We start from the raw sequence: 25,643 nt of genomic DNA, 5'->3' as shown, positions 1-25,643 counted from the left end.
GGTGAGTTGATACAGTTAGTGAGACCCTGAACTTTGCGGGAAACCTGCAATCTGTCCGTACACCAGTCTTATCCTGCTGTTTCGGGTTGTCTATATGGAAAGCAATAAAAGTGATTTTATTTCATAAATATGGCTTCAGTCACGTGCTTAATGCAAACATGAACAGCAGATTGACTGATATTACTGATATTCCCTATGTCAGCTTGGAAGGAGCCAGAGGCAAATGGCGGGGGAGGGGATTTTAACCGTAAGGACAGGTGGGTTGGAGGGTGGATGGGAAGGTAAAAATTTTAAAATTCTCAAACCCAACTCCAACCCGAACACTTTCAGTTTTAACGAAGGTAGGTCAGGGGCAGGTGACCAATCCACTCTCAGGAGGCAGATCGGTCACTCAATGCGTGCCTCCATTTTTACTCAATTTTTATTTTTAACACATAGAGGCTGGGATTCCCCACAGGTAAAAGGAGGCGAGAAGGGTCGGATCCATGAGGTAAATGCATTTACAGCACTGCTTGTGGGCCAGGAGGAGCAGGAGTGTTTCCCCCAGGCCCAACAGGCTTACCCCAACCCCTACCCCCCTCGATGTCCAATTTACCCCTCACGATGTCCGCACCCCCCCCCAGCAATGTCAGACTTACCTGACATCCACTCCCGGGCTGCCTTCCCGCCCAATAGCCTATTGAAAAAATTTAAAGAAGTTCTGCCATTAAATTTGGCAGGGTGTGCGGGGAACAATGTTGCCTCTAAGCTGCGCGGCCGCGCAGTAATGGGAAAGGTCTCGCGCAGACCGCTCACCGGCTTCTCCATTGTAAATACCGCGAATGTGCCGAAATTTAAAGGGACCGCACACTAAAAGAAACAGGCTAAGCAGAACAAAGCACAGCTTACAGGGAACATTGGCGGGGAACCCTTCTGGGTTTCCAATCCAAAAGGCCACCCCCACTGCTCCCTTCCCAGCTCCAAATAAATACCCGGGCTAAAGAAATTCAGGGCTACAGTGACCTTGACTGCAACAGGCAATGCAGTGGTTAGAGGTCTTGTTGCAGGAAGTAACACAAGTCTGTGACAATTTCTCTAGAGAAGTGTAGCCTCCTCAGATAAGTGCAGATACGTTAACCTTGGTCTATAAACGCTGTTGGGAGGGTAAAGTTCACAGCGAGTATGTCTCCTTCTATCTGAACTCCAGGCAGCTGCAGCTCTGTTTGCTCCTTCCTCCTCCTGCTGCTGCTCCTCTTCCTCTAACAAGAGTGGAATTGCCAAAAGAATCCCCATTTGGAAAAATGTGCATTACCAGAAGCCCCTTCAGAATTCCAATGGTTGTACAAGAACTTTAAAATCATCTAAATAGCCAAAAGCGACTGTGTAATCCCAGGACAATGTCTCCCAACTTTTACAGTGTCTTAACTGAGAGCAGCTGAGGATCTGTTTATGGAATGCTGGAAATGGCTGCTTTCTGACTGGTAACGAGTTGAGGAGGTAGCAGTGGCTGAACAGCTTGAGATGAAGCTGACTTTGGGTCCTGTCATTGTTTAACCCCTTTTTGCAGTTATTTATTAAACCCCCACCACCATCCCTGTTTCTGGCAGGAGCCTGGCTGGCGTAATCGAGGACCACCCGATAATCTGAATGAATGGACCCCCATCCCACTACTGCCTAAATATTCCAATGTCTCAAATATAGTTTAATGCTTCCTTACTCATTTAAAATAGATTGAAACTCATTTATTATTCATGAGCTACAAACTTGGATGACAAATAGAGTTCCAATTAAAACAAATTCTAAATAAAAATTAAATTATTTAATTTATATTTAGGAATTAAAAAAAAATCATCTCGAGCTGTATTTGGTATGTAGATTCAGGGTTCAAATCCCAAATCTTACATTCTGAAGTATTGGCATTGGTGGTATAATCATTTTTGTTCAAATTTCTCATCTGCCTCTTTTTATAAGTTTGAGTTGAGTGCAACATTAAATCAGTGTAACCTAAGCCCTAAACTTTAAAGCAAAAAGAGTGGTAAAATTAAGGTTTATTGACAACATCCGATTTTTTTTTCATCATAAGGATTGGCATGAATTCAACTTGTAGAACTATATAAAGAGAGAAGCTATCAAAAAAAGTTCCCATTTCAGTGAAATTATTTTCAGCTGTTCAGTCAATGCACAGAAATGATTCAAATGTCCCTCTGCACCTACATGGTAAGTACTGTGCAGACTATTTCTGTTAAACAGCATTTCCTTTATTAGGATCGTGTGGCAAAATGAATGAATATTTATTCCCATTGCTGTTGTAACATAGTTTATCAGTCATGTTTTACGTAAAATTGTCATTAAATATTTTCAGTTATTATATTTATGAATGTGTAGGGAACTGGAAAACAGAACAAAAGCATTAATGATTAAAAAAAACACTGGATCTGCTGTCAGATCTGCATTATGCTATCAAAGTAAATTTGAACTAGATATTGGTAAAAATGTCATTACTCAAAGGGTAGTAAAGAATTGTAATAATCTATTGGGAAATATAGTAGAATCAAAAAGAAGGAGATAAGGGCATTCAGAATGTAGTTGAATGCTAGGTTGGGTGTGTCTGATTATTAGAGGGATGAGGTTCGATGTGCCTTTCCTCATCCTTGACTTTTTCCAGTGTTTTCCAGTGTTCCAATCAATTTTTATTACTGTAAGTCTGGCCAAAAACATAAATTGTATATGTTCTGTTTGTATCATGTCAGTGAGCCCTTATCCTCTCTCATTTTGTTCAGCATAGACAGAGTGGAAATTACAAAGGCCATCAGAAAAAGAATCTAGAGATGGATTGTACCCATTGAACTGACATACAAAAATTTAAACGACAACTACATTATGTAATTTATCCCATTAATTAATGCAATAATTACCCCCTCAACAGTGGTCAACAGGACTTCTGACTCCGCCAGTCTAATTTCCTTTGCCTCTGCTCTCACCCCTCATTCTCTCCTCACAATTATAGAGACCAGCTTATCCCTACTTTCCATCCCAACAAACTCCACATTTGCCTGACCATCCTCCGGCATTTCCACCATCTACAACAAAATCGCACCACATCTTCTCTTCCCTTTGCTTTCTGCTTTCCAAAGGGACTGCTCGCTCCAAGATACCCTTGTTCATGTTTCCACCAACCTTATTTCCCTTGTCCTGGCACTTTCATGTGCAACTGCAGCAGGTGTAACATCTGCCCATCCATCTCCTGCCAAACCACTGTCCAGGACACCAAACACTCCTCTCATATTAGGAAGTAATTTACATGTATTTGCTATACTGTATTCATTATAAACTGTGTTCTCTCCTCCACATTGGGAAGATCAAACCAAGATTAGGTGATTGCTTTGCCAAACACCTCCACTCTGATCGCAAGCGGAACCCAGAACTTCCTGTGGCTCACCACTTAAAATGCCCGTCCTACTTCCATTCTGATCTATCCGTTGTTGGCCTCCTACACTATTCCTAACAAGGTCAAACAAGCTCAAGAACAGCATTTCATATTTCTCTTGGGCACTGTGCATGTCTGTGGCCTGAACACTGACTTGTAACTTCAGACTTTATCTATATTCCCCATTTCCAGCAGTTCAGTTTAATTTTTGACCTGCATTTGCAGGTTGATTTTTTTTTCAATTTCCCCCATCTTCTCTTTTACATAATATTACACAGTATTTACAGCACAGAAACAGGCCACTCAGCCAACAGCTGCATACTGGTGTTTATGCTCCACATGAGCCTCCTCCCACCTTTCTTCATCTAACCTCATCAACGTATCCTTCTATTCCTTTCTCCCTCATGTGCTTACCTAGCTTCCCCTTAAATGCAACTATTCTGGTCGCTTCAACTACTCCCTGTGTTAGCGAGTTCCACATTCTAAGCACTCTCTGGGTAAAGAAGCTTCTCCTGAATTACCTATTGGATTTATTAGTGATTATCTTATATTTATGGCCCCTAGTTCTGGTATCGCCTGCAAGTGGAAACATCTTCTTCTTTACGTCTACCCTATCAAACCCATTCATAATCTAAAAGACCTCTATCAGGTCACCCCTCAGTCTTCTCTTTTCTAGAGAAAAGAACCCCAGCCTTTTCAATCTTTCCTGATAGGTATAACCTCTCAGTTTTGGTATCATTCTTGAAAATCTTTTTTTGCACCTTCGCCAGTGCCTCTATATCCTTTTTATAATATGGAGACCAAAACTGTTCATTATACCCATGTGTGGTCTAACCAAGGTTCTATACAAGTTTAACATAACTTCTCTGCTTTTCAATTCTATCCTTCTAAAAATGAACCCTAATGCTTTCTTTTGCTTTTTTCATGGCCTTATTAACCTGCGTTGCTACCATTAGTTATTTGTGTGCCTCCATCATCCCTCTGCTCCTGCAACCATTTAGACACTTATTTCCCAACAAGGTGTGTGGCCTCGTTATTCTTCTTACCAAAATGTAGTACCTTACACTTATCTATATTGAAGTTCATTTGTCAATTACACGCCCATTCTGCAAGTTTATTAATGTCTTCCTCTGTATTAACTGTACCCTCCAATATGGGTGTCATCTGCAAATGTTGAGATTGTACTTCCAATTCCCGAGTACAAATCATTTATGTAAACGGTGAACAACCGTTGTCCCAGCATCAATCCTTGTGGAACACCTTTTGCCAGTCTGAGTAATTACCTTTAACCCCTACTCTCTGTCTTCTGTTTTATAGCCAGCTTGCTATCCATTCTGCTACTTGTTCCCTGATTCCACATGATCTGAATGTAGCAATGAAGCTACTATGCGGTACCTTATCGAAGGTCTTCTGAAAATCCAAATATATAATGTCACTACATTACCCTTATCTGCCCTTTCTGTTATTTTGCCAAAGAATTCAATAAGGTTGGACAAGCATGACCTTTGTGTGCCTCCCACCATTTTACCTCTTTGCACGTTCCGTTTTAATGGTTTTCATTCCCTCACTAAGATCGTTCATATCATTTAACAGTTTCCTACTTCCCTCTAAGCAGGTTTTGATCATTTAACCCATTAACTTACTCTCTGTGATTGGAGTATCAAGTGCTGATTTTAACTCCCTTTGACTGTCGGAAACCGGGTGGGAGTAGCGTTAACATCGTTGCAGTGACCTTAGCACTTCACTTGCCATCCGACACATTATTCCCTTCAGTGTTTTCATGGGCAGCTGAGGACTCCTGCCTGAAGTAGATGGAAGCCTCATTAATTCATGCAAATCAGGGCCCTATGACATACGTAGGACTGTGAAGGCATTTTAACAGCCTACTGAGCAGGAAGCATCTGTCCTGGACGTTCTTTTAATTAAAACCAGGTGGAAGAGCAGCAAATACCCGAAAAGCTAAACGTTGAAATTATTTTCATGGGACAGGGGGCGCAAGACTGCTACACAGGAATGATGTAGGCTATGCCCCCATCCGCCCCTGCGAACCTACCATTTTCCCAGCTGGGTTGGATATTGCTAGCTGCATGGTTGCATGCTCAACCCATTTGCACCTTAAACTTGCAATAGGGGTCCTACAACTGGTATGCTCGATTCATAGAAAATGATGGGAAAATCAGAAACCCTGTAAATTGGACCTGTTGATCTCTATGTCTGATTTTATCATCTGCATCCATCCATCAAGCGAGGGTCTGCACTGGTAGTGAAGCCTCGCAAAATTTATCCCATGGAATCCCTTGGGGGCGAAATTTTGTTACGCCCTGTTTGGGGGCGGTAACTAAATTAGCAGCAGGCATTTAGCACCCGGGAGTACCACTCCGGCTGCTAAATTGGGCTTACCGCACCGGCGAGGAAGCAGAGTGCAAAGCATGGTGGCGCCGGAGCGCTATGCGGTCGCTCCGCGTAATGCTGAGGCATTCTATCGTCCCTCCCTTTCCGTTAAAAGGGAGGGACACTGCAAGCTTTGCAGGGCCTCCGATTGCCCACATTAGCCCACCAGGGCGGCGTGATGCCACGGCTGCAGCCCGGCACCGAGATGTGGTGCCGGGCTGCGTGATGGCGGCCACGAATCACACCAAGTGCTGCCACGAGGGGCTGACCTGGAGGTCGGCCAACGTCAGAAAATGGTGGCGCGGACACACCGGACCTCCCTTTTAAATACCGACCTGCAAGCAGAGGTTGGCCCGGCTCACGACCCGCGAGGCTGTCGCTGACATCGCCCGCGGCAGCCTCGCGGGGCGCAGCTGAATTTCTGCTGCGGGGCACTAAGGGGCTGCGGTGGGGCGCTAGGGGGTCGCGTCACTCGGCGATGATGTCAGCGCCGGCGGCGCAGCTGCCCCAGGGCACTATTGGCTAGCGCCTCAGCAGCGCCCCGCCAAATTTCTCAGCTGGCGCTATTATCGCCCCCCACGGACAATAACCCCTTTGCGCCCCGTTAGCGCCCCCCAGAGGCGCTAACAGCGGGTGCAAAGGAGGAGAATTTCGCTCCCATGTTTTAAAACAAGGCAGATCTGCAATTGATCACCCTTCTCACCCTCACGTTGTATTTCCTTTCTTTGAGTTACCTGTTTCCTTTGTTATTTTGCTCTTTCTGGTGGTTCTCTGTGTTTTTTCATAGGATTCTCTTTTTTTCCTTTCTTGTGTGATACATTTTGCTTTCCATCATTGTTTATTCCATGCTGTCAATCCAATGGCTCCTGTGGTGGTGACATTTAATCCTCAATATTACGCAATTTCTGTTTCTCCCTGGTGTGTCTAAATTTAATTTAAGAGGCATTACAAAGCATTGCTTTATTTTACTGACTGGTAAGTGCCAACTAAAGAGAAGATTGCAGCTAACATTCCATGTGGTTCCACTGTGGAGAGGAAATAGATTATCAGTTCAAAAGAAAAGCAGAAATGACTCAAAATGTTGAAAATTTGTGGGATTTAAAATAAATTTAGGCTGATGAAGTGGACAGGGAGGTGATATGGAAAGCTTGAGCAAAACAGAATTTCCTTAGTGCTGGGGAATGGAATATTTTACCATTCAGGCATCCAGGGTAGAAATTGATATGCATTGCACCCGTTTTTCAGGCATAAAATTGTTGCAAAGCATACCAATTTAGTTGTGGGATGGCCTGCACCCAATCTGAGCAGGTGTTGGTCCCACTACTAAATGCATGGGGCACTTTTTTTAGGCCTAATGATTGTTGAAGGACCTCATCCAGAAATGAGTCAGCCTGCCTTTCTCAGGATCCTTCAGCAGCCTCCAGGTAAGTTTTCTCTTTTTTTTGACATCCTGTGGAGCCAGGAAGAGCAGGAGTACTCCTCCAACTTTACAGGAGTCACTATTACTCCCTATTCCCTGTAGCCCACTCCAATCCCCACTCCCTGGATTTACCTCAGGGCCACTGCTGGTGAGGCAGACGACCCAGCATTGATGTCTTTGCTTGGACGAGCTGCCCATGCTCACGCCAAGTACGCTGATGAGGCCCGAAGGCCCAGACCAAAATCTACCCCCCAATGTCAGCATACACACAACCTGCTGCAAAACAATTCTTCCTGTGCTCTGCCCCAACAATGTGGCTAAACAGCAACCCTCGGAAATACCCTTACTGCAATATTTTCATTTCTAACACCAACTATCCTGCTAGCCTGTTTGAGTGAGATTGTCAACAACAACAGCAATTTGTATTTATATAGCGCCTTTAACGTAGTAAAACGTCCCAAGGTGCTTCACAGGAGTGTTATAAGACAAAAAATTGACACCGAGCCACATAAGAAATTAGGGCAGATGACCAAAAGCTTAGTCAAAGAGGTAGGTTTTAAGGAGCATCTTAAAGAAGGAAAGAGAGGTAGTGAGGCAGAGAGGTTTAGGGAGGAAATTCCAGAGCTTAGGGCCTAGGCAGCTGAAGTCACGGCCACCGATGGTTGAGCGATTATAATTAGGGAAGCTCAAGAGGGCAGAATTAGAGGAGCACAGATATCTCGGGGGGGGGGGGGAGTTGCTGGTCATGGGGCTGAAGGGATTTGAAAACAAGGATGAGAATTTTGAAATCGAGGCTTTGCTTAACCGGGAGCCAATGTAGGTCAGCGAGCACAGGGGTGATGGGTGAACGGGACTTGGTGCGAGTTAGAACACGGGCAGCCGAGTTTCGGATGACCTCAAGTTTATGGAGTGTAGAATATGGGAGGCCAGCCAGGAGTGCATTGGAATAGTCAAGTCTAGAGGTAGCAAAGGCATGGATGAGGGTTTCAGCAGCGGATGAGCTGAGGCAGGGACGGAAATGGGCAATGTTACAGAGGTGGAAATAGGTGCTCTTAATTATGCCACGGATATGTAGTCGGAAGCTCATTTCAGGGTCAAGTATGACACCAAGGTTGCGAACAGTCTGGTTCAGCCTGAGACTGATGCTAGGGAGAGGGATAGAGTCAATGGCTAGGGAATGGAGTTTGTGGTGGGGCCCAAAGACAATGGCTTCAGTCTTCCCAATATTTAATTTGAGAAAATTTCTGCTCATCCAGTACTGGATGTCAGACAAGCAGTGTGTCAATTTAGAGACCGTGGAGGACTCAAGAGAAGTGGTAGTGAGGTAGAGCTGGGTGTCATCAGCATACATGTGGAATCTGACGCCGTGTTTTCGGATGATGTCGCCAAGGGGCAGCATATAGATGAGAAATAGGAGGGGGCCAAGGATAGATCCTTGGGGTACCCCAGAGAGAATGATGCGGGAGTGGGAAGAGAAGCCATTGCAGGTGATTTTCTGGCTACGATTAGATAGATAAGAATGGAACCAGGCGAGTGCAGTCCCACCCAGCTGGACGATGGTGGAGAGGTGTTGGAGGAGGATGGTGTGGTCAACCATGTCAAATTCTGTAGACAGGTCGAGAAGGACGAGGAGGGATAGTTTATCTTTGTCACAGTCACAAAGGATGTCATTTGTGACTTTGATGAGAGCCGTTTTGGTACTGTGGCAGGGGCGGAAACCGGATTGGAGAGATTCAAACATGGAATTCCGGGAAAGATGGGCATGGATTTGGGAGGACTTTGGAGAGGAAAGGGAGGTTGGAGATGGGGCAGTAGTTTGCAAGGATGGAGGGGGTCAAAGGTTGTTTTTTGAGGAGAGGGGTGATGACAGCAGATTTGAAGGAGAGGGGGACAGTACCTGAAGAGAGTGAACCGTTAACAATGTCACCTAACATGGGAACCAGAAAAGGAAGTTGGGTGGTCAGCAGTTTAGTGGGAATAGGGTCGAGGGAACAGGAAGTGGGTCTCATGGACAAGATGAGCGTGGAGAGGTCGAGAGGGGCAATTGGAGAGAAACTGGAGAAAGATGCGAGTTCAGGGCTAGGGCCGGGGTGAACCTTAGAGGAAGTTTTAGCCGATGGGCTAGGGGAAGGAAGGGAAGTGGCAGATGCAGCTGATTGGATGGTCTCAATCTTAGAGACAAAGAAGTCCATGAGCTCCTCGCACTTGTTGTTGGAGGTGAGGGTGGAGGAGACAGCGAGAGGGGGTTAAGAAGACAGTAGAAATTAATAGCCGGGGGTTATCTTTGCATTCCAGAATGATCCTGGAATAGTGAGCAGTTTTGGCAGACGAGAGCAGGACCCGATAGTGCTTTATGTGGTCCAGCCATATCTGGCGGTGAATGGCTAAACCAGTTGTCCGTCATATCCATTCAAGTCTGCGTCCCTTGAACTTGAGGAAGCGAAGATGTGGGTCGTACCAGGGGGAATGGCCAGGGTAAGAGAGAGTAATGGTTTTAATAGGGACTAGGACATCAAAGATAATGGTGAGGACATGGTTGAGCAGATCGGTAGCTGCAGAAATGTCGTGGTGAATGAGGGCCAAAGGCTGGACAGTTGGGATTTCATAAGTGTCAATTTGTTACTAAAGTAAGAGCAATTTTCTGCTGTCAGTTCATACTGACTAAAGTCATGTGTTGAGTCATCATGTTTATACACCAGCCGAGAGAGAAGATTTTCATCCCATCAAGTCAAAATTGGATTCAAATGCAGGTGCCAGAGATAAATTAATTGTCTGCTAACCCACTACACCATCTAATTCTCACTTTTAGTTTATAGCTGTAACCAAATTTGAACCTTTTTAATACTGCAAAGGATTTTATTTTCATGTGGGATTAATTTAATGTACATACACATTATTTACCCAATGTAAGATTGTAATTCTGCCAGATTGTAACATCCCACACCTTTTAAATTTGGAGAAGTGGTGAAACTAAACAGGAACGCCCTTTGTCCACCCAGTTTGATTTGCCGTGAAGATTTTTAGGCACATTCACACATTAACAATAAGTGGGTGACTATTTAAACATGCAAATGAGGGTCCTGCCCTTAATATCCCTGTTACTTAGGATCTTCCCCTGGTTTCACTCCTTGCTCCCATTGAATAAGGCTCCACGATGGGAGGCAAAATTCAGAAAATGTACTCACCCATACCTATCACAAAGATATCTATTTATAACTCAATTAGGGAAAATCAGAGGCAAAACCCCATTCAAAATGCTGTTTCTGAGCAAGATCTGAACTAATATTGCCTAAATAGCCCAGATTCTCCTTCTTCTTAGGCAGTCCCTCGGAACTGAGGATGACTTGCTTCCACATTAAAAATGAGTTCTCAGGTGACTGATGAGTCCAATGCGGGACCTACAGTCTCTGTCACAGGTGGGGCAGACGGTGGTTGAAGGGGCGGGAGGGTGGGGTGCTTGGGTTGATGTGCGCTCCTTGCGCTGCCTGCGCTTGGCTTCCGCTTGCTCCCGGCGAAGACTCGAGGTGTTAGGCGCCTTCCCAGATGCTTCTCCTCCACTTTGTGTGGTCTTGGGCCAGGGATTCCCAGGTGTCAGTGGGGATGTTGCACTTTTTCAAGGAGGCTTTGAGGGTATCCTTGAAGCGTTTCTTCTGCCCACCTGGGGCTCTCTTGCCATGTCGGAGCTCCGAGTAGAGCGCTTGTTTTGGGAGTCTTGTATCGGGCATGCGGACAATGTGACCTGTCCATCGGAGCTGATCGAGCATGGTCAAAACTTCGATGCTGGGGATGTTGGCCTGAGCATGAACACTGACATTGGTGCGCCTATCCTGCCAATGGATTTGCAAGATCTTATGGAGGCGGCATTGGTGGTACCTCTCCAGTGCTTTGAGGTGCCTGCTGTACATGGTCCATGTCTCTGAGGCATACAGCAGGGCGGGTATCAGTGCTGCTCTACAGACCATGAGCTTAGTGCCGGGTTTGAGGTCCTGGTCTTCAAACACTCTCTTCCTCAGGCAACCGAAGGCAGCACTGGCACACTGAAGGCGGTGTTGGACTTCATCGTCAACGTCTGCCCTTGTTGACTGTAGGCTCCCGAGGTATGGAAAGTGGTCCACGTTGTCCAAGGGCTTGTTATTGATTTTGATAATCAGGGGTCAGTACTGTGTGGCGGGGGCAGGTTGGTAGAGGACCTTTGTCTTACGGATGTTTAGTGTAAGGCCCATGCTCTCGTACGCTTCGGTGAAGGTGTTGACGATAGTTTGGAGTTCGACCTCCGAGTGAACGCAGACGCAAGCATTCGACGATAGAGGATGGGACGACCTTGGATCTGGACTGGAGGCGATGGAGGTTGAACAGTTTCCCGTTTGTTCTGTAAATTAGCTCCACTCCAGCGGGGAGCTCACTAAGGGTGAGATGGAGCATTGCAGCCAGGAAAATCGAGAAGTGTGTTGCTATGATGACACAGCCTTGCTTGACCCCGGTCCGTACGTGAATTGGGTCTGTGGTGGAACTGTTGGTCAGGATCACGGCTTGCATGTCGTCATGAAGCAGGTGGAGGATGGTGACAAACTTTTGAGGGCAGCCGAATTTGAGGAGGACACTCCATAATCCCTCATGGTTGACAGTGTCGAAGGCCTTTGTGAGATCAGAGAAGGCCATGTACAGCAGTTGGTGCTGTTCCCTGCATTTCTCTTGTAATTGACGTGCGGTGAAGACCTTGTCCATTGTGCTCCTTATTGGGCGGAATTCGCATTGAGACTCTGGGAGGAGCTCTTCGGCCACTGGGAGAAGGCGATTGAGGAGGATTAATGGGTTGCTGGCATTGTTGGCAATGTTACATTTGCCTACATGACAACAGTCATCGCAGTCCAAAAGCATTTTATAGTGTGTGGTTCTGAAATACTTAGTCACGGTAAAATGCTATATAAATGCCATCTTCCATTGCTCTGACCTTGAAGAGGGTATGAGTGATGTATATAAACTGATGTCGATTAGAAGGGTCAAAGCACTAAAGCCCTGATTTTCTGATATCGACACAAATAGGGTTGAGCTGTCCCCTGGCAAAGATATACCTGAATCAGCAACTTAGGGGCAGGCTGCGCTGACACATGGCCCCAGCAATGGTCTATGCTGCAGGTAGGGCCCAGAACATTGGAGCTTAAATTTAAACTGATTCCCAACAATACAAATGACTTTGGTACATTGAGTTAGCTCTGTTATTGGAGAAAGTTTAATTGAAGGCACATGAGGACTAAACTAACCTGTAGTTTCAATTCCTCTTACTATTTTTATGTCGCTTTCTAAGCAGCTTTAAACCTGGATTTTGTTTACCTGCTTTTGAATGGAAGAGTAGTCAACCTAAGATTAGTGTGAAATTAAACAATATTTAAAAAATGTATATCTATATATATAGATAATATGGAGAAGGAAAGAATGGGAATAGGCTGGTCTTCTACATCTGTTCAGTGACTTCTGATTTAACTTGGGTAATACTGAGGGCATGTCTAGCTAGATCAAGACTAAGCAGACATTAATCTAAAGGCTGGAGAGGGGTTCCTCCTATGAAAACCCATATTTAAATTAATATTTAAGAACCATAATCATTTGATCAGAACAAAGCTATTTCCCAATGTAGGGCTTTCTTTCTTTTCTCTCACTTATCTTCCCTTATTCCTCTTTGCCTGAAGGCAGCAGCCCATGCTGAAATATAGTTGTAGGGGTGGCACTGACCCTCCATTGCCTCATTCAAATTGCTGGTCTGGTGTTCGTGAGCCAATTAGACCACAGGAGTCACCGCAGTCAAGCACAATTCTGTCCTCACCCATCATCCACACACGCACCCTTCTAGAAAGGCCACTGGATAACTATGTTTCTCTCCATCTCTGATCTCTCTCTGACCCATCTTACTTGTTACCAGGCCGACGGGCGCGACTGTCTGTTGGTCGGGTTAGGCGATATTTTCGGAAAGAACCTCCAGCCCCTGCAAGAGGCCAGAACCCTGGCTGTTTTTTGCTTCTGCCTAACTGCTCAAGACTAACGACAGCTCTCCTCCCCACCCCAGTATGACTGAGATTTGCTTTCTGACCCTTCTGTGGACCCAACATACGCAAGTCTATGGCATAACCTTATGATTAAAATCACATTTCTCAAAGATGCACTTGCATTATTTTTTTATGGGAACAAATAAACATAATCCAGCTGTTGTATTTGGTTTCTACGGATTTGACAAAGAAAGCAGAGTTTATCAGTAGTGCTCACAGCAGCAGAAGTGATCCTGTTTATTTGAAACAGAATCACAGAGGGTGAGAGGAAGTAGTTGTAGAAAAGCTGTTGCACTTTTTGAGGAAGAAGAAATGCTATGAAAAAAGAAGGAACTAAATGATTAAAACTTCTGCGTGAAGGCCAATAAATAAAGTGTGAGCCAATATTTAAAGTGAGTGTTTATAAAGTCACATTGTATATTTAGATGACTCAATAGATGACCCCGTAGTGAGATTTTATTATATGTTATCTAATGTCAAGGGCAGTTTCCTGCTGTAAAATAGCCAGAAGTACACATTAACAGGAACATTTTGTGCTTAAAGGGAAATTGTACTGTTTGTTTGGGTGGAGCAGTAGCTGAAGAATGTAGGGAAGATGCACAGATATTTTTCAACTGCAATTACATCATCCCAATCCAAACTATGATATATTGGGCTAATAATTCGGGGGCTTTACGCCACCAGTTACCATCAAAAGAATCGCAAAGAGGGCGGCAACCATTCTTTTGCCAACTGGTGGCGGGTCCCGCGGCGCCCTTGATTTTGCTAGGCCCGGCAGTGCTGCTGGTAAGATGCATCGCCCTACAAAGTAAAATGAGGGAGCAGCGATGTCAGTCGGCATCCAATGCCGACTTAACGTCACCACAGCGAACTTGGACCTTTGCACTGAATTCAGCGCTGGGTCCTAAGCTCACCAAGCAGACTCATAGAGGTGCTGTCAGCACCTCTTAAAGGGACACACACATCATTCAGGTAAGTTTGCATTTAAGCATTTGGGCTGGGTTTTTTTGATTTAATTGAAGTAGTGGCTTGCTGCAATAGATGTTTAAAAAAATTAAGTGTGTAGGGAGTGCTGCTGGATGCTTGCAAGGCCTCAGATGGTAAAGGAAGACCTCTGAGAAGACAGAAAAAGCTGCAAATACTCAGCAGGTCAGGCAACATCCGTGGAGAGAGAAACAGAGTTCATGTCTCAAGTCGAGATGCTGCCTGACCTGCTGAGTATTTCCAGCATTTTGTGCTGTCATTTCAGATTTACAGCATCCACTCACAAAGGGAAGAGGGAGAAGCAGAAGAGGAGGAAGCAGAAGAGGAGGAAGCAGAAGAGGAGGAAGCAGAAGTAAGTATGTAACCCAGACAGCCCCTTTCTGACTGGGATATCTGGGATGGAATCATCCGCCTGCAGTCCCAGTGACCACCACCCCAATTCCCCTTTCAACATTAGTCCCACGCCTTATGTTCTCTCTGTTACTGACCATTACAGTGTCCTCTTGGCCACAATGATGAAATAAAAGCCACCACAAAGCGAACCTTCCAATCCAACTTTATACATCTATCCATCCAAATTGCTCATCACCCTTATGCATTCTCTTAGTGTGTGCCTTTGCCTATCCTACTGATGTCACGCAGTGCTACCCCAGTGGCTACAGCATGGCTGTTGGAAGGCTGCTGACTTTCAGTGGGGGCCACTGCAAATGGCCTGGCTGGTCGACCTTGAGGAGCTGGTGGTTGGGAGTGTCAAATCAAGTGATAGTGTTTCTTCTTCTTCTTTAGTCTCTTCTTCCTCTTTTGGTCAACCACTGGCTTGGCAGGCTGCATTTCTTGGCTGTGTGAAATGAGGAAGGCACAAGGATGGAGATGTGGTGAGGGGAGGGCGGGAAAGCAAGAGGTGCATTCCTGAAGGAGGATAACATATGAGGATACCAGTACCTTGTATCCTTTCAGCCCCGTCGCTGGCCAAGGGTTCAGCCATGCCCCTGCCAAGAATAGCCTGCACTGTCTCCTCCAAGGGGGTGAGGTGAGGCTATGAATGGAAATTGTACCTTGTGATTGGTACAGATTGTTGGTAGGTGAGTGATTTGGAGGGGGGGTGGAGTCATGCATTTAGCAGTGTGCGAGGCTAGTGGTGCAATTGGTAGGAGACAGTGTTTGAAGATGCATTCACTGACCTTGACCTGTGGTCTGAGGTCATTAAATTTCTTTGGGCACTGGAGGCAGGTGGGCGACCCTGCTGGCCTCGGTGATGTAGTCCCACATTATTCTTTCTGGAGGGCCTCCTGGCTCCTGTGGGTAGAGGACATCTCTTGCAGTGTTTACCCCCTGCACAAAGCTGGAGTGCTGCGTGCGAGACCCTGGGTGCCCCTTCTCTTGCTGAGCCATTTGTGTTAGTGCTGAAGCACTTTTCCCAATTTTTGAGATTCGGAAGGGAATTCAGCTTTAAGAGCTGAAGACTCCCATTTGAGACTTCTTTTTAATTTTTTTTTAATGGCAGTAAGGGCTGAAAACTGTATTCTTTTGCTTCATTTTTATTTTCATTAGTTCAGAAGGCATTGCTCTTTTAGTGCATTGCCCTTTTAATTTCCCACAATTTCTAGTGAACTGCGTAGCCTCGCTCCCAGAGGCTGTTAGAAGCTGGAATGCCACTTCAGGATGGGAACTTCAACTTCCAGGCCTGCATTAACATCACTAGGTGGGCGTTACATAGTAAGTTAGAGCCAGAATAAAAATCTTTAGCTCCCAGTGCGAATTTTTCTCGATTAGCGCTACGTCCATTTTCAGCGGCAGTATATATGTATATCTCTCTCTCTATATATATCTATATATCTCTCTATATATAATCTATATACCTATATATATATCTATATATCTCTATATATATATCTATATCCCTATATATATATATCTGTATATATATCTATATATATATATCTATATATATATATCTATCTATCGATCTAGCTATCGATCTATCTATCTATCGATCTTTCTTAAATAGTTCTGTAGGTTGCTTGCATAAGTACATCCCAGTTGGTTTTGAAATAGCAGTGTTCAATCAATCAGAACATTGCATTTGGCATGGACATGCTGCAACTCATTTTCTTTCCTTACGAATTGTATCCTCTTCATACTGGCGTACATTTCCATGGATGACAGCACACCCTCCAGTACTTCAGCCAAGTAGCCAATATTCACGTGCAATTCTTAGCAGTAAGTTTGTGTAGGCTATTCCACTGCAAGATCACCACAGCTGAATGCAATCCCATGCTCACCCAATGACCACACACATGAACTTCCGGCAAAGGCCTCTAAATAACAACCAGCTGTGGGAAACCTGGCTTATATTATCCTCCCTAACTCCAGAGCCAGGAAAGTCCCAGGTTTATGCATAGAGTGTACCAAATTATCTGTTCTCAGCTGCAGAAGTGGAAGAGGTACGACAACGGGTCCCTGGGTTAGGGAGGGGAAATCAGTCAATGTTCCCGATCCTGATTGGTACCCAGTGATCCCTGCTCAAAATGTGTGTGAGTGGATGTTGAGTGAGGACAGGATCAGACTCAGTTGTGAATAGGTGTAGTCAAATAGCCTACAGGCAATCATAATCAAGGTTCATATGATAATAAAGGCCATTCTCAAGAGGCACTGGAGAACCTCTGGTGTCATGGTACTGCATCTTAGCATGGAATGAGAGGAAAGAAGAGAATCTGCAACTGAATATAAAGTGTAATTTGTTCTGCAGAAAGGTTACTATAGTGGAACTTACAACTCTCTTTATTTTCCCTTTCAGCTCTTCATTATATCTTTTTTATCAGTTCTGCTGGTATCGCAGCAGCACAATCATATGCAGCTGGAATCCTCATTCGCCCCTTTGTACCAGCATTGGGATGATGAATTGGCTCAGTATTCCATATGTGAGCAATGCCCTCCTGGCACCTACAGGAAGACTCGCTGCAATGCAGAAAGGAGGACTGAATGTGCACCTTGTCCTGACTCGCACTACACAGAGTACTGGAACCACCTTGATGAATGCCAGTATTGCAATGTGTTTTGCAAAGAGTATCAGTACATTAAACATGAATGCAACGGCACTCACAACCGTGTCTGTGAATGTGTTGAAGGCCACTACTTTGAATTTGAATTTTGTTTAAAGCACTATGAATGCCCACCAGGATTCGGTGTAAAGAAGCTCGGTAAGCAATGTATTAATATTTGGATTTATACAACATGGAATATTAAATTCCTTTGCTTTTTATTGCCACTTAAAGTATTTTAACTCCGATCTTCCCCTTAAGATTGTTGCTACACATTCTTTTCCATCTGAGTTTGAGTCACACAGGTCTCGATTACCACCATCAAAGTTACACTATAATCAAGCAACATGAGGTGCGATTCAGAAGGGATGAGCTACCCTCTGTAAATTAGTTTTTGTAGTGTATGTACCTTGAAAAAGGAACTATATTCTGCAGCCCCTGTATACTGCAGTACCAGTAGTGACCACCCCTGTATATAAGCCTGTGTAGTAACTTTGTATAATAGTTCCAGTTTTGTCTCCATTCAGTGAACACCTGTTATAACCAACTTCTGCAGTCCGTGTCTCAATTACACACGGACGTTACAGTTTTCATCTTCTGCCCCCACCAAAAGATATGAGATGGGAAACTCCCTCTGCAAATCATTTGCCGGTACTCTTTCTAAATCATTTGTACCTTCCATAACCCTCTCTCACCCACTACACAGAGATGCAAACCTTCTCAATCAAGTGGAGAGACTAGAGAAGCTGGAATTGTTCTCCTTAGAGGAGAAAGTTAAGGGGAGATTTAATAGAGGTGTTCAAAATTATGAAGGGTATTGATAGGGTAAATAAGAAGAAACTGTTTCCACTGGCAGGAGGGTCGGTAACCAGAGGACACAGATTTAAGGTAATTGACAAAAGAACCAGAGGGGAGATGGGGAGAATTTTTTTACACAGCGAATTGTTATGATCTGGCATGCACTGCCTGAAAGGATGGTGGAAGCAAATTCAATAATAACTTTCAAAAGGGTATATACTTGGATATATATATAAGGATATATACTTGAAAAGGAAAAAAATTGCAGGGCAGGGGAGTGGGACTAATTGGATAGCTCTTTCAAAGAGCCGGCACAAGCATGATGGACTGTATGGCCTCCTTCTGTGCTGTATGATTCTATGAATATTTACATTATAGTGCACAAAAATAATAAATATATTAGAAATCCCCAAAAAGACTGTCACTTCTGCTTCTCCCTTGAATGGCATCTTAATTTAGTTGGTAGCACTCTTGTTATCGACTCAAAATTCTGGGTTCAAGCCTCACTGCAAGACTAGCGTACATGAAGAGAATCGCACTCTCGAGTTGTATTGAGGGACTGCTTCTGTTTGAAGTACTGTCGTTTGGATGAAATGTTAAAACTAAGCTCCCATCTGTCTGTTCAGGTGGACTTCAATAGCACTATTTGAAGATTAGGAAGTTCTCCTGGTAATCTGACCAACATTCCTCCCTCAAACAATACAAAACAGATTATGAGTAGTTCATCTCATTGCTATTTGTGAGATATTGCTGTGCGCAAAATATCCAACATATGAAAATTGCTGAATCAATGCTATTCTGATAATATACATGGCAGGCTATTCTTTCTGCTAGGTGCCACTGACCTCACCATTGGTGTTACTGCTGGCATCCAATTCCTGCCTACCTGAATGCAGCCAGCATATCGCCAGCAAAGGCCTGTATTCCCTCCCCTGCATTTTTACTTTTCAAATCCCCCAATAATATGTCCTCCGCCTCTTCCTTTTCCTAATCTACCTGCTATCCCTCGGTGACATCATCCACAAGCATGGGATTATCTTTCACATGTACAATAATCACACCCAACTCTACTTCTCCACCACTTCTCTTGAGCCCTCAACTACCTCCATGCTCTCCGATACCTTGTCTGACATCAAATCCTGGATCAGCCATAATTTCCTGCAGCTCAACATCATGAAGACCAAAGCCATTGTTTTTGGCCGACGCCACAGACTCCTCCCCCCCACCACCCCTGGCTATTCTGTCAGGTTGAGCCAAACTGTTTATAATTTTGACGTTCTTTAACTCCATATCCTATCCATCACCAGATTGCTTACTTCCACCTCTGCAACATTGCCTACCTCAGCTCCTCTGCTGCCCTTCTTGATGGTCTCCCATCCTCCTCCCTTCATAAACTCCAGTTAGTACAAAAGTCCTCTGCCCTTGCCCTTGCCCTGTCCCTCAATAAGTCACATTCGTCCATCACTTCTGCACTCGGTGACCTTCACTGGCTCTTTATATCTCAATGTATTCAATTGAAAATCTCCATCCTTGTCTATAAATCTCTCCATAGCCTTACCGTACCAATCTCTTGAATACTCTGCCCCTCTGATTCAGACTTTCTACTCATTTTCCCTTCACCCCATCATTACTGCTACAGCCTTCAGTCACATTTGTCCTACACTCTGGAACTCTTTCCCTAGAATTCTTCACTTCACCGTCTCACTTCCCTCCTTTAAAAATCACCATTTTATAAAGTGCCGTGGGACATTTTCTACATTAAAGACACTATATAAATTGAAGTTGTTATTAGTTGTATCCCCATAAGTCGTAGAATCAAACCTTTGAAAGGAAAGTCAGATGGAGTCTGCAGTGCCACTGACTCACTTTCTCCTCTGACACCCAGAAGAATTTCTCTGCCATCAGCACTGGACTGAGAGTAAAATCTCATGCTGTTGTTTTACTGTTTGTCATTCCCTAGAATTTTGTGTTCCCTAATGTTAATCAAATTTTTATGTGATTCAAATGATGAACATCTCCTACCAGGGTGAGTGTTGTAATAGATGTGCTAAGGATACTAAAAAAGAAAAAGTAACAATGTTGTAAACCTGAAACATCACCAGAAAATGTTAGAAATACACATCAGGTCAGTCAGCAACTGTAAAGAGAAAAGGCGGGTTAATTGTTTCAGTAATAACCCTTTACCAGAACTGAAAACTGAAAGACAAGCAAGTATTTTAGTGCGGTTGAGAAAGAAAAAAAGAAACAACAAATTCTCCTGTTATAGAGAGGAAGTTAGTGGATTGATGACCTGAAAACCTTTTAATGGAAAACTGTTAGAATATGTAAATGATAGCTGACATGGTGAAAAGACAAGGGCGAGGTTCACACAAGGAAAAAGACAAGGAAATGGGAAAAATTAAAGAGGGAAAAAAAGAGGGAAAGAAAGAACCCCCTACACATACAGGAGGTGGGAAAGAAAACAGAGAACATTGGAAACATGCAATAGGTCTGCCAGTCTCAAAACGGAGAAAAGAATGAAAACATGCACAGACCCCACCGCCAGAACTGCATTTTGATGAAGGGTGTTCACACGGAATATCTACCCCTCTCCTCACTACTTTTTCCATCATTAATCTTTGGTAATTAATTTATTCTAAGCTAAAAATATTCTTCCTTTTAAGAATCTCAACTGTATGGAAATGAAGATTCATTGCTTTGCCTCCTACTTGTGATGCTCCACACAAGCCTTTTCCCACCCTACTTCATCTCACCCTATCAGCATATTCTCTATTCCCTTCTCCCTCATGTGTTTATCTAGCTTCCCCTTAAATACATTGATGCTATTCGCATGTGGTAGTGAGTTCCACACTCTAGCCATTCTCTGGGTAAAGAAGTTTCTCCAGCATTGCTTACTGGATTTATCATATGATTTTAAAAAACCAACACCAGGATTACTGAACAATACAGGTTATTTATATTGCTGTATTAAACATTGTGCATTTAAGACAGCTAGTTATAGAAGAGATTGTGGTTCTTACCTGTATATTTATGAATTCCCCTTTTTGTCTCTCCAGGAACCCTATATATCAATACAGAGTGCATAAAGTGTCCAAAGGGCTTCTTCTCAGTTAATACATCTGCCAAGCAACCCTGTCAAAAACACACAAATTGCACTGTGCTTGGTTTGAAACAGGTTCTTCAAGGAGATGCATTTCAAGATAATGTGTGCCAGCCATGTCAGAACAGAGATGCATCAAGCTTAGAGTGTTTTGACCCACCAATAAAGAAAGGTAAATATTTGTCTATATACGCATATATATAAAACATCACTTTATATAATTACGTCTTCTGAATTGTTTCATGATTAAAAACATTGACAACTTGTTCTAGTCTTCATTTATTTAAGAAGAAGCCTATTAAAGAGTTGATGGTCCACTTAGTTACAGTTGAAACTGTTAAATGTCAAGTTAGATAACTATTTAATTTAAAATTAACTGGCCCATCATAAAATATGTGGCACGGCCAACAAAATTTAATTTTAGTTGACAAATTTGCGATTCCACCATGATGCAAAATAGTCACGGAGGAATGCAACTTATGTGATGCATGACCACAAATTTTCATTTTCTACCAGAAAAGATAGGCAATTTACATTTGTACTAGGTTAGGTCTCCAAACAGGACTTGCAAGTCTTGTTTTATTTTAAAAAACACAATAATCTAGAAAAACTCAAAGTCATTAGCCCAGTTTGTTAAAAAAATTGTTGCCCAATCCTTCACTTAATCCTTGAACAGCTGTCCATCTAATTGAGATCCTCAATTGGGGTCAATTTTAAACCCCCTTGCTAGGTGGAAATGGCGCATGGAAGGGGTTAAACTCAATGAGTCAACTTAAGGTCACTTTGAACTCCTCTGACACCATATTCTCTTCGCCGACTTTCAAGTTGGCCGAGGCTACCCGCCATAGGCCTTTCTAGGGAGTCTAACCGAAATGTAAAAGTCATGGCCTGATGATGTCATCAATTCCGCAATGTTATTTTAATGAGAACTCAGGTATGGATCTTCCTTTTTAACCTAATGTCAGCAAAAAATCTGCACCAGAATGGTAAAGTTGTGAACACAACTTTGTGGTGGAAACATTTCATATAGGGATTGATTGATAATATAATCCTCAATAAGTTTTCTTGTTCTCCTTAGATATTGCCCTCTGCGATGAGGCAGTCTTTAAATTTATCGCCCGTCAGAAACTGACTTCTAAGCAGCTGAGAATACTATTGGAGCGTTTACCCGGGAAGAAAATAAACACACAACACTTGGAATGGGCTGAGAGGACAAATGCGGGCCAAGTTCAAACTTTCCATCTTCTGAAACAATGGAAAATTGAAAACTTAGATATGGATACTGTGAAGGGCCTAATGCATGGCCTGAGAGAAGCCAAAATTCGCAATGTTTTCAGAAAGCTGTTGCGTAGGCTTCGAATAAATAAAGTGGTGTGAATGCATTAGCCTGGCAGGGGAAGAAGTAGTGTGACAGGAAAGCATTAGATTTGGCATCAGAAATCTTAGTAGATGATTGTTTGCTGACAGTGACACACTACAGCATTTAACCGTTATGAAAAACATACTGTGTGTAGGGTATGTGTCAGAATTAAAATTGGGTTCTGATTGGCTGAAAACTGGTGTCAAATCCCTGATATACACAAATAGTTCAAACAAGTTTCTGAACCTTTGCTTGATCTTATTTACATGAAGTGGAGAATCTTATGCTTGCTGTTGATTTATAACATCTAGTAGATAGAGGGGGGAAAATTCAGTTGGTTGCGCCTCCCGTTAGCGCCTTAAGATGGCACTAACGGGACGCAACGCAACTAGCGCCTGGGCGCGGCACTGCCCACGCCTCCCGCAAAATTCAGAGGGAGGTTAGTGGTGGCGCTAACCGATAATGCCCTGCGGCACTGCGCCGCTGGCGATGACGTCATTGGTGTGCACAGCGCCCTGCTCACGCCCCGGCCACGAACTTCGGGAGCGCCCCCTGACTTACCGTCGGACGCTATGTCCGACGGGGTCAGGGGGGGCGTACCTGCGGCCGGGGAGGCGCAATTTAAAGGCGAGGTGCGGGGCGGCCATTTTTGTTGCTGGCCGCCTGCCAGCACCTGCCTGCGCTCCCGTCCCAGACCTCCTGAAACGCACCCCCCCCCACCCCCACCGCGGAGTGCTGGCTGCGCTCCAAGAGCCCGGCACTTCTCTTGAGTGCCGGGCTCTTTTGCCTGCATTCCCGATCCCCGCGGGCCCAGCTGTTCACCAGGTCGCGCTGCACAAGGCCCCTCCCCTTTAAGAAGGGGAGGAAGGCCTGCAATACCGCAGCACGAGATGCCGCAGCGTGTGGCGCTGCGGCACATAATGCCACAATATTGACTCACAGCACCCCAAGAGGGATGCGGGGCACCTCCAGTAGCGCCCCGCTTCCCTCTTGGGGTGCAACCATTCAATTTCCAGCGCGGGGCGCTAATTTTAGCACCCCGGCGAAGTTAGCGCCCCAATTTTTAGCCCAGATTGTTTGCAAACAAACTATTTTAAAACATTTAGATGTGGTTTATTTTTAGTTGATATTGCCCCCCAATCAAAAAAAAATCAAAATTTGTCATCAAACAAAAATAGCTGCAAATCCTTGCTGGAATACCCTGAGGTATGCTTGAAGCAGGAATCGAATAGACTCTCACATTACCATGAAACAAATTTGCTGATTGGTCTACAAACCTGTTTCCATAATTCATTGACAATTTTTTCTGCCAATCTGGCTGATAAGTTTTGGGATTGTGTTGCTAAATTCCCTGACCTTGATGACTAAATAGCAATTAAACCATGTTCTGCCATTGCAGCATCTGATCTCGTGAAGTTGTCATCGAACCAGCCAAACTAGACAACAACAACCAGTTCCCACTGCACGTTTTCCTATAAATATGTTGCTGTCTGAATCACAGGTGCATCAAAGGAGTCAGAGACACCTAAATTCAATGACTTTATTAACAAAGTGCCTGTAATCTGATAGCATTAATGAACACAAAGGTGTATATTTGTCTAGGTTTTAACACATCAAGACCCACCGAATGCTCAACCTTGTACTGTGGCGAAACAACTCCCTGTGTAATTAATCCATGAGAAGTAGCTACCTTTGCATTGTTGCCTAATTAGTGCCCAAAGAGAATTTTTTTCACTGGAGTCACTTCCTAGTTTTACAATAATATTAGTAACAGTTTTTAAAAGAAAAAGCTTTGTGCATCAAATCTGTAATTTTCAAGTTCAGTTCATTAGTAACAGTAGCAAAATCCTCAGGTTTAGCATGAAGTCAAAGAAAGATGATTTATACAAACATTTCTTTTACATTCCATTAAACAGTACTAATTCTATGACTGAAACTCGCAGAGTCAATGACAGATTATTCATATCAATGGCAGCAACTGTTCAACTTTTGAAATGAAACGAGCATTCTCATTATAATGAATGCCCCAGCATATTTTATGGTGGAATAAGGAAGTTCAGTTAAATATGGGGCCACAGTTCCTCGAATGGTTTAGAATGCTCAGAATAGTATTAAACTGAGTCATGCAGACAAGAAAGGTCCTGAGTTGAATGTCTGGTTTGCACTTAGATAGCTGCTCTCAACTGGAACAACTGCAAGGGCTCACCAACTGGCTTCAAGCACTGTGAGCTAGGCAGATAAAGATAATTAGGCAGGATTCCTGTTTTTAACGACAGTGAGCCTTACTGGAAGCTGCATGTGGGTGAACACCAGGTGAGGACCAGCCTTAGTTATGGTGCCTCTCCATCCAAAATCCCACCCCCAGTCAAATAGCTTGCCAACGCTCACTGTACTGGCTCACAAATGAAGAGTAGTTACTATACTTGGGACAAGTACCGGAGAGCAGGAACACTAAACCATGAATTAGAAAGGGTCAGCACATTTAGGAGAGGAGAGTAGAAAAGAGGAAAGAACTGGAATAAAAATCAAATCATCTGTTACAGCACAGGAACCATTGGAGTGTTCAGTAGAAAGAATAACTATCATAATTGTTCTCATAACTTGGCAGCACACATACCAGTCTAGTTCCAGGGTGCTGCACTATTTTTGATATATCATGCTTCCTTCAGGAAAACTGATGTGTGCCACACTTTACCAGCTGTTTCCTCAAGAATTGGTTGATTTGTTTCCATTGATATACTAATTAACAATATTTAGTAACATTTCATGCAATAGATAGCCTTCACTCATAGGTGACAGTACAGAGAATTATAAATTTTGAATTAACTTGTTTGTAGCATTTGCAATGAGCTATTTATAATTTTCAGAACTTTCTTGCATTAGTGTATAGATCCTTTTTTCAAGGCTACAATATTTATGTTTCAGCATTAAATGGGGTGAACAGATAAGATGGTGTAGTGCTTAAGTTAATGGACTAGTAATCCAAAAAAATGAGGTTAAATCCCACTATGACATAATTATTGAAAATTTAATTCAGTTTCACAAAAGAAGCCTGGAAATAAAAAGCTGGTATCAATAAAAGTGACCATGAAGCTGTCGGAT

At 43.7% G+C, this 25,643-nt stretch overlaps 1 protein-coding gene and 1 long non-coding RNA gene across 3 annotated transcripts; one reads left to right on the top strand and one right to left on the bottom strand.

Moving 5' to 3' along the window:
• Position 1: 1 nt before the first annotated feature.
• On the bottom strand, positions 2 to 21,190 carry LOC147115069 (uncharacterized). Its single transcript, XR_015079043.1, has 4 exons — positions 21,102 to 21,190; positions 6,532 to 6,663; positions 5,050 to 5,208; positions 2 to 90 (listed from the first exon to the last, which is right to left on the bottom strand). It is a non-coding gene; the product is annotated as an uncharacterized LOC147115069 (long non-coding RNA).
• LOC147115068 (tumor necrosis factor receptor superfamily member 11B-like) lies at positions 16,221 to 22,737 on the top strand. 2 transcript variants are annotated; one of them, XM_085993316.1, is made up of 4 exons: positions 16,221 to 16,686; positions 17,040 to 17,442; positions 21,138 to 21,353; positions 22,260 to 22,737. In XM_085993316.1, the coding sequence occupies exons 2-4, from the start codon at positions 17,094 to 17,096 to the stop codon at positions 22,556 to 22,558; spliced, it is 864 nt and encodes a 287-aa protein (XP_085849442.1). In that variant the 5' UTR covers positions 16,221 to 16,686; positions 17,040 to 17,093; the 3' UTR covers positions 22,559 to 22,737. The 2 variants fall into 2 exon arrangements, with proteins under 2 accessions (XP_085849442.1, XP_085849444.1); XM_085993318.1 differs by lacking the exon at positions 16,221 to 16,686 and having other exon boundaries at positions 16,701 to 17,442.
• The last annotated feature ends 2,906 nt before the right edge of the window (positions 22,738 to 25,643 follow it).

This window comes from Somniosus microcephalus, chromosome 7, assembly GCF_052327205.1.
Source record: "Somniosus microcephalus isolate GS21.2 chromosome 7, FLI_Smic_1.0, whole genome shotgun sequence".
Lineage (NCBI taxonomy): Eukaryota > Metazoa > Chordata > Chondrichthyes > Squaliformes > Somniosidae > Somniosus > Somniosus microcephalus.
The sequence above is the reverse complement of the archived record's forward strand: the minus strand, read 5'-3'. Positions and strand labels throughout refer to the sequence as shown.